Genomic DNA, 8,933 nt, shown 5'->3' on the forward strand with positions numbered 1-8,933 from the left:
CCGGAGGGAACGTGGGAGACGAGATCTTGCGACGAAGCGCGTATCGGTGTACGGTACACACGCACGCGAAACTCGAAATTCTTCGCTCGGGCAAAACATAGATAGAATAAGATATCGCGCTCGTTAAAAACAATTTTCTCGTCGCAGCTACGACTGTGCAGCACTATTGTACAGTTTACGTTAACTAATATATATATATATATATCAATTGCACAGGCTTTGCAGAAGAAGCCTCGATTGAGAATGCTGTTCAGCAAAAGAATTTCTCTCGTAGCACCTTATTAATAATTCAAGTGCCTTTAAAAAATAATCCTTACTCCATTTACTATTTATAATAATTAACGTAAGGAGAAATTTTTTAAGAGAAATTTTTTCGCCGCAGGCCATGCGATTGCACGTTACGAATTCAGTGCCAATTGTATTGTTCTATACCAAACTATATTTTCTATACATTTTATACGTTTTTCCAATTTTCAATTTTTCTCTCTCTCTCTCTCTCTCTCTCTCTCTCTCTCTTTAACTACTATAATGCTAATTATTCACAATCATATCGATAATATAAATTCACGAGCATCCTTAAGTAAATATATCATCATATACATGTTCATATCACTAAAAGACAATGTAATTTTATGTTACTAAGTAAATGGTGCGTGCCGACTATTTAATGTTTAGTAAACGAATTATATTTAATATTTATTATACAGTTAAGAAATTATTCATTATTAATTAAAGTATTGTCAATCAAGTTTTATCTCCATTCGTCGTCTTCCTCATCTCCCATTCCATCCTTTGACGCGCTCGCTCACCAGATTGTCGCAATCGCCTCACAGTACGCGACTCCTTTCTCATGTTGAAGTATTGATCGCGAAAATTCGCTTCACCTATCGTACACGCTGGATCGTCAGTCTATTAAAGAAATTATAATTTTTCAAACATTTACATTAACATTGCATAACGCAATAATTAACGTGGGTAGGCTTAATATTAATTGAACTTTATAATGTAATGAAAGCCATTGAATGACAAGTCTCACCTCTGGCTCCTTAATTTTTTCGTACGTCAATAATCGCCTGCTGGTGTAATTACTGAGAATTTGTTCTGAACTGGCTACGAGAGTTAGGCATGGGTGAAATGGCAGCTGGTCCTCTGAATATTTACCTCTAAAATTACAATTTATTTAATAAAAGATTTCGAAAGGATAATTCATTTGGCTGTCTCGGAACTGGAGTAAAATATTCAAATACTTCTTTTTTTGCTTTGTTTATTTTTCGTTTATTAATGCCAATACTTTTCTAATAGTTAATTGATCGAACGAATTTTAATTAAATGTTATATTAGCTCTTGTAGCTCTGTATAAGCTTGTTAAATATGATGTTAAGACAAATGTTTACTACTACGATTTCCTATATTCGCCCATATCTGATAATTATACGTTAGAATTTTTTAATAAGTCCAATATATCGGAGCAAATAAAATTATTTAACATAACAATTTAAATAACGTATTAGCCTTTAAAGGAAAATTGATGAAAATGGTGAATTTAATGAGCAAGTATTTTCAAATTATTACCTAAATAATGGAAACCAAAACACCACTCTCCCATTCAATCGTAAATGCTTAACGGAAAATATTAAAAGATCTATAAATAAATGCTCCAATTTATAAATTACTTTAGATGGATAATGAATTTGATCATCTTCGATAAAAGGATTAGATTTTAATGTTCCAACGCGTTCTACAGCTTCACGAATCCCATATGGAGCTGCAACAATTCAAGCAAAAATTCAACATACGTCCTGTTTCCCTTAAACTCTTTTCACTTATATATTACTTACGATCTGTAATAATTGCATCTAATTGCATATCTGTTCTCCATAATGTTCTAGAAAAATCTGATACTAATACGTCTAAAAAGCGTGATTTTACACCATATTGTTCCATATTTGATGCTATACTTTCATCTTTATCTCGTATCTGAAAAGTATTATTTAAATTTTTTATTCTTCCATTGTAAGGTAAAGAGAAATTCACATTGTCGTCATATAAAATTTACATTTTCTATTACTCATTTAAATTAAGAGTTTTTTTTTAAAATTATATTAAACATTAATGTCCAATAATTTATTAATTAAAGAATAAATAAGACGGCTTAATCAACCTTTCGTTAAATTTATCACTCACTTTCTGCGAAATTCTCGAAGGCCTTGTACGAGCATGAAGCATTAAAAAATCTATATCGGTACCAAACGTATAGCCGCCAAATATAGATGCAATAATCAGCAGCGAGCCAGTGCCAACAAATGGATCTAAAACCATATCTCCTTTTTTCACTCGAGCCTGATTTGCCATTATAATTGAAAGCTGGGGATCCATAGAGGTGTTGCCTATAAATTTCCTTGATTTTAAAGAAAGTTTTTGAATTGTATCTCTTTGACCATCTGCAATCTTAAGTGATTTTTCAAATTATCCATTATTTTATCATAAATCTTAGTAAAATAAATATAATAATCGATATACCCATCGTCCAAAAAATAATTCAATAGGCTTTTCTGGTATTGAATTTGATTCGATACCATAGTATTCTATATAAAATAGCGTAGTGTCTGGATTTTTTAAATTTACCGAGCCCTTTAATGGCAAATAGTTGAAAGTCTGTTATATTACAATGGAATAATTGAAAAACATTAAATGAAACATCAAACAATTTACTTATCGAATAAATTAAAAAAATGATATAATTATCAAAAACTTACTTCAATTTTCTCTACTTTCTCTCTTTGTGTATAATGTTTACAAAATGTCTCAACGACAACTTTGAAAGTTGTACTTAAATACAATTCTATTTCATCTTTTGGATAAGATTTCAAATCTGAATGAAGAACTTCTATGTTTGTCGAACGCGCCCATAATTCAATACAATAACGAAGTAATACCGACCTGCTTGCTATTAAATAAGCTTCATCAGGGGATGATAATTCAACAATCCAGAAAGGCTAAAAGATACAAACTATGTTTATGAAATTTGAAGAAATGTAATTGTAACATGCACATAATGATAAATAAATGAATAAGCGAGTGTCATAACGAATGAATTTAAAATTTTAAAGAATATATATATATATATATATATATATATAAAACATTAGCTTACATGATCTGTTGACTCAAAAACAAGCCTTAAGGTTATTTTGAACATACTGATAATCGAATTCATTTCCTAAAAGTAAAAATATTTATTATGTCATTTTAAGCAAAAATAGCTTGATCCATAAACATATTCTTTAAAATATTAACTTCTTTTCGAAAATTTGCATGTTGGTGGGCAAACCACAATAAATATTTTTTCCATATTTTACTCATGGTTTCTTCAACAGTCGGCACAACATAACCAAACTTTAAAATATCCATTATGTCGACACTCCTCCCAATAAAAAAGTACTCATTACAGATTTATTAATGATCCATTAGAGATATACGGGATGAAAAATAAGTTCTTATTGAAATTCATTGTAAAATAAATAATTTGAACACTTGCAGAAGAACTTTTGTTTTTTTTTATATAAATTTTAATAAATAATAAAAATATAATACAATTTTAAAATATGATTTTATTTGTAAAATTATACATGCTTGTAACAAACTCCGTAGTTTTTTTGGTAAATTAACGCTTTCTACGGAGTGACAAGGAATTTCTTCGTAACCAGGCTGCCCTTCGAGATCCTCCAATTGTCTGCGAGAATCTGTGTCCTTTGCCAAGCCCACGAGAACTCCTACCGGACGATGTTTTACCGCGTAATTCACGGTGTTTGTGAACGGCTTGACACAGCCAATTAACCTTAGGATCGTTTCTGATTGCCTGTAAATAACAAGTTCTTGGTTAATATACCACTGCGTGAAACATTAAGAAACAATAGAACGGATTGTCAATTATTTACTTTATGTGCTGGATCGACTAAAATGACTTCATAATATTTGTAAGAAGAGTCCTGCGCTACCCAGTAGCTGTTTAATACTCTTAATCCTCCGCAGCGTCTTCCAACACGTTCCTAGAAACACCGATATAAATCGTAACGAAAATGTCATAACGACGCTTACACTCAATAATTCAATAATTAAACTATTTATTATTCAGACATCCAAGGAAGATAAATAATCATTTTTATCATTATTAGGAATGCTATCATCACATACAAGCTAATATCATAGCGATATAAATATAATCGAAATAAAAGATACAAATAAAGGACAAATAGAATTAGTACAAGTAAATATAAAAGTCATACTTCTGCAACGGACTGTAACTTTCTAGTAGGCTTCAGCTGGTTTACACCATGACTCTTAGGTTTGCCATAAGTTGCTCCTTTTGGCACTGGACGTTTACGACCACCACGGCGCACACGGATTCTGAAGATGACGAAACCTGTTTTAAACAAAAATTACAGACTGTTGAGTCTAGTCCCATCTTATCATCGCACTATGAATGAACATACTACGCTTTCAAATCAGATATACATAATCTCCATATATGAGGTAAGAGTGGTGCATGTACAATTCATCATTTGATAATTGACTGGGTAAATTAATAAAACTTTCTCGATAACTCGACAGGCATGTGTCAACGAACCTATTCATCGCTGAAGCACAGCGATGCTCATTTAACCGGCAACAAAAATTTTACTCTTGCCGCAACAGGGCCGCATACCTTGTTTCGCTTTGTATCCTAAGCGGCGTGCTTTATCAGGCCGGGATGGTCTGGGTGCTCTGTGCATTTTGGTGAGCTGACGATACTGCCAACATCTAACACGTAGTAAAAAACGAAGCACATCGCTTTGTTTCTTACGATACAGCTCCTGCATATATTTGTAAGCACCCATATCGATGTCCTGTAAAATAAATGTAAATTAATATCGTGGCGCAACGCGTGCAATGCAACATGCGCAGCACGAAAGTGTTAAAACTAAGGGCGATTGACCGGTGATTTTAAGTTACCAAAGCACAATAATTGAACAAGCCGTGTGAATTTTATTGAATTTTATCATTTCAAGCTATTAAGTGTGCATAGTGGATACGAAAATCTGTAAAACTATATAAAGAAGGCGCAACTATCATAGAGCGGACATATTTCTCCTCCTCAACTCAAACGTACGACAATAATAATAAATATAATGAGTAACTCAGCAGCTGGCAAAATAACGTTAACATGCATTATTAAATTGCCATAATTATGCACTTTAAAAAAATGTACCGTCAAACCTAACACAAGTGAAAATTTCAGCTAGGTTATGGATAAAAAATATTGATAAAGAAAAATTAATAATAAAACCTTTGTGATGAAAAAAATATAAAGGATTTCTTAATGCTGACGGTTTCATCTTCGATTTTATCATAATCAAATTAGCAAATAGTATGGCCACTAGCGGATGCTTAACGGATATTAACAAGTCGATTGCTCACCTAAGACGTCCACTTTTGAAGAGAAAACACGAAGCTTAGGATTTTAACAATGACTATGACGTCGTAGAATGTCTACCAATAGTAGCGGCGTTGGTGGCGTTGGTGGCTGCGGACATAAGACTCGAAGTTATGTGAATGTCGCTCATCTCGATTCTCGTTTCTCGATATATCTTGACTCGAGCTACCCTAGCCATCTTCAGGCTCGTCCTTATCAAAGATCCACGAAGTTTGAATAGATCGTGATAGGACAGGAGGTTAATAAGAATATAGTGTCGTCGATCTTGTTCGATACGATACTAAAGACAAAATTAATAAAAGTAAAGAGACCGGGTGGAATGTTAAATTCAAGATGGTTATAAATACTATTACGCTTACTATGAAATATTCATTGAATTCTATTATTATTAACAATATATTGTCAAACATATATTTGTTGAAAATTGTCGTTATTCTTAATTTGAATCGAGATTATACATCTAAAATAATTAGGAAGGATATTTCAATAAAATGTGCCAATAAATAGAGAGTTTTTTTTTCAATATTCATGTTAGAATGTTTATTTAATATGAAGAATGAAAAACTCAATGACAGTTATACCACTGATTGTGTAAGATATGACTGCTACGTTGGATAATAGTCGTTAATTTGCGCAATTGCAGTGTCGTCTATTCGGTTACAAAAAAATAAAATTAAATATAAAAACTTCATTTATTTATTTATTTATTTATTATTATTTTTTTTCTTGAAATTTTATTACCTAAATCATTTAATGAAATTAATTAATAGACAATTACCTTGAAATGCCTCATTCTTTAAATGTACAACGAAAATAAAAAAATAAAAAATAGACTATCTTTCGACTATCTATATTGTGCAAATAAAACACAAATTAAACACAATCTTGATATGTGAATGCAATTCAAATCTTATAAGATGCAGACTGTATAAGAATATCCTTTTTAACCTTATTGCTAAATTATACGATGCAAACAGTGAGATTTCGAAATAATATTAATATTCATATCTGCTGTTGGGAACTTAAAAGTACATTATCCATTACAAAATCCAGCATAAATGTATTGTTAAAATTTTCATTTTCATTATTATTTAATCGACATATTTGTTACATGTGCTGGCATTCATTTGTCACTAATTGTAATTGATTTTAAATTTTGTCAACATTCATTTATTCATTTCATCAATAAATTTGAACGAAGAGTCGTTGACAATATAAGTACAAATCAATCATAAAAATACACGATATATTCATAAAACAACATGAATAAGTTATTGGATAATATCATTGATGTAGTTTAGATTAGATAGTTTGGGTAGGGGGCGGGGGAGGGGGATGAATCCGAGAAACAAATAACAAATTGTTATTCCTTACATTATCGTTCAATTATACTTAAAATATAACCGGTCGGAAAATAGTATATTAATACATGAATATTGAAATATCTTTAAAATATTCTTGATATAAAAAGTACACGATTAGTAGTTTAACATAATTACTTAGTCGTTGAATAATAATTGCAAATATTGTCCGTAATGTTTTCAAATTTAATTAATGGAAATTGAAAAATTAGTAATAAAATAGTGTCACAATTTCGATTCTTTTTTCCACAAACTGTTAATCGATCAATTTTTAATCCAATTATAGCCAATAGTAGAAAATTAATTAAAAAAAAATTGTAATTCAAAAGTTATTTAATAAATAAAATTACAAAGAATAATCTAAAATTAATTTTATGTAAAATTGAACATATATTATTGGAGAATGGCCAAATATTTATAAATATTCCATATTCAAATGATTATTAGATCGAATAAATAATTTCAAATATCAAAAGAATAAATTTATAAAGATGTCTAAAAGAATATTTTTGTAAAAATTGCATCAATAATTCATAATTTTTTAATATGTAAAAAAAAAACTATTCGCATGTAATAACCCAACCAATCTTCAATATTTTTTTATTTATAATTGTTTATAATTTATTTTTAAATACTGCGCATCAAATAATCTTGTCAACTTTAAAGCTGGGCTACGAAGACATATCACGTTCGCATAAAATTGCCACTTAAAAATGCGAAGATGCAACTTATAAGGCGTCACAGTGTGTTGGTGCTCACATATATATATATATATATATATATGCAGTGATACCAAGAACTAGGATCACCGATATTCTATCTCATCCTCAGCAGTTCTCGTATTCTCGCATAAACCACTGCTGTGTTACACTACATAGAGGATGACGACGGATGTGCGTTCACAAAACTGTGAGCTTGTACGTGCATGAGTGAAAAAAAAATGTTATGCGTACGCGCGCGCGCGTGTGTGCATGTGTGTGGGTGTGTGAGAGAGAGAGAGAGAGCGAGTGAGTAAGCTAGTGAAGGCAGGAGTTGGCGGAGGAGGAGCGGCAGTGAGGGGAAGAGAGTTAGTGAGGGAGAGAGAGAGAGAGAGAGAGAGAGAGAGAAAGCACGAATGAGAATATAGAACATGAATGGCTTGCTTTGTACATAATGTTATATTATTATTGCAGATAAGTGACTTCTGTGGTTGCAGAAATACAGGCGCGCAATTTAGCACCGAAAATACTCCATATCAAGAATTTATTATTTATTATAATTTGAAAATTAATTATAATGTTAAACAAAACATCTAGAAATATAGCTTTACACACTTTTAATTACTCGATAAATCTAAACTATGAAAATTAATACATCTTGATTATAATGTATTTGTAAATCATGGGTAAATTGTACATTCCTATTATTTAATATTAAAATATGTAACTTAATTCAGTTTGTATTAAATATTCATAATAATAAGAAACTCGAATTAATGAAATTTAAAAAAAACCTTATCCTTTAAAATTGCAGATTATTGTTACAATGTTGATTTTAATAAGAAAATATGTATTCACAATATATAACACTACTTGCTTAATGTATACAGTCAATTATATTAATATTTTCAATATGAATTTATTGTATTGCTTAAAAATAAATGTATAATAAAAGTTGTTTGAAATTTGTACTATAAAAAGCAATATTTTATAATTTAATTATGATTTTTTGAAGATTCATAAAGGACAGCATGATATCCATTTATTTTATTCCGCGATTTTAATATCAAATAAGATATTCTATCAATGCCAAATTACTTTAAAAATAAAATTGAACAACTGGTACATTAAAGTCACGTAGATTTTATAATTACTGGAACACAATTAGAATATGGTTTAATTATTTACAATGTAAATATAAAGATATTGAACATTTCAAATAGTTTGTATTTCACTTTTAAAAGAAATTGAAAATATTTTAAATCCAAAACTAGCGTCACGAGTTTTAATAATGAATAGATTATAAGTAAAGGTAAATTTGAAATAAATTACATTGAATTTATATTAGTAGAAGAAAAAGCTTTATTTACATATTAAATATTACAGCTTTATGGACATAAT

The 8,933-nt window shown here is 30.1% G+C and overlaps 2 protein-coding genes across 2 annotated transcripts; both read right to left on the bottom strand.

Moving 5' to 3' along the window:
• Positions 1–364: 364 nt before the first annotated feature.
• Positions 365–3,426, bottom strand: LOC105363454 (tRNA (guanine(10)-N2)-methyltransferase homolog). The gene is made up of 9 exons (XM_011501145.1): positions 3,298–3,426; positions 3,155–3,220; positions 2,757–2,996; positions 2,521–2,655; positions 2,185–2,448; positions 1,839–1,977; positions 1,573–1,765; positions 1,037–1,163; positions 365–909 (listed from the first exon to the last, which is right to left on the bottom strand). Exons 1-9 carry the CDS (start codon positions 3,409–3,411, stop codon positions 745–747), a joined length of 1,443 nt encoding a protein of 480 aa, XP_011499447.1. The 5' UTR covers positions 3,412–3,426; the 3' UTR covers positions 365–744.
• Positions 3,427–3,591: 165 nt separating this feature from the next.
• On the bottom strand, positions 3,592–5,553 carry RpL15 (ribosomal protein L15). The gene is made up of 5 exons (XM_011501146.1): positions 5,458–5,553; positions 4,706–4,886; positions 4,287–4,423; positions 3,939–4,049; positions 3,592–3,859 (listed from the first exon to the last, which is right to left on the bottom strand). The coding sequence occupies exons 2-5, from the start codon at positions 4,875–4,877 to the stop codon at positions 3,665–3,667; spliced, it is 615 nt and encodes a 204-aa protein (XP_011499448.1). The 5' UTR covers positions 4,878–4,886; positions 5,458–5,553; the 3' UTR covers positions 3,592–3,664.
• Positions 5,554–8,933: the final 3,380 nt, after the last annotated feature.

This window comes from Ceratosolen solmsi, unplaced genomic scaffold (genome assembly GCF_000503995.2).
Source record: "Ceratosolen solmsi marchali unplaced genomic scaffold, CerSol_1.0 scaffold57, whole genome shotgun sequence".
Lineage (NCBI taxonomy): Eukaryota > Metazoa > Arthropoda > Insecta > Hymenoptera > Agaonidae > Ceratosolen > Ceratosolen solmsi.

Excerpts from the sequence above, each read along its gene's own strand:
- LOC105363454 (XM_011501145.1), bottom strand. The coding sequence starts at position 3,411 with ATGGATATTTTAAAGTTTGGTTATGTTGTGCCGACTGTTGAAGAAACC. Across the intron at positions 3,221-3,297 it reads ATGCAAATTTTCGAAAAGAA|GAAATGAATTCGATTATCAG; the intron begins GTTAATATTTTA and ends TTTTACTTTTAG. Across the intron at positions 1,978-2,184 it reads CTTCGAGAATTTCGCAGAAA|ATACGAGATAAAGATGAAAG; the intron begins GTGAGTGATAAA and ends AATACTTTTCAG.
- RpL15 (XM_011501146.1), bottom strand. The coding sequence starts at position 4,877 with ATGGGTGCTTACAAATATATGCAGGAGCTGTATCGTAAGAAACAAAGC. Across the intron at positions 4,050-4,286 it reads AGTTACAGTCCGTTGCAGAA|GAACGTGTTGGAAGACGCTG; the intron begins GTATGACTTTTA and ends CGGTGTTTCTAG. Across the intron at positions 3,860-3,938 it reads TAGTCGATCCAGCACATAAA|GCAATCAGAAACGATCCTAA; the intron begins GTAAATAATTGA and ends TGTTATTTACAG.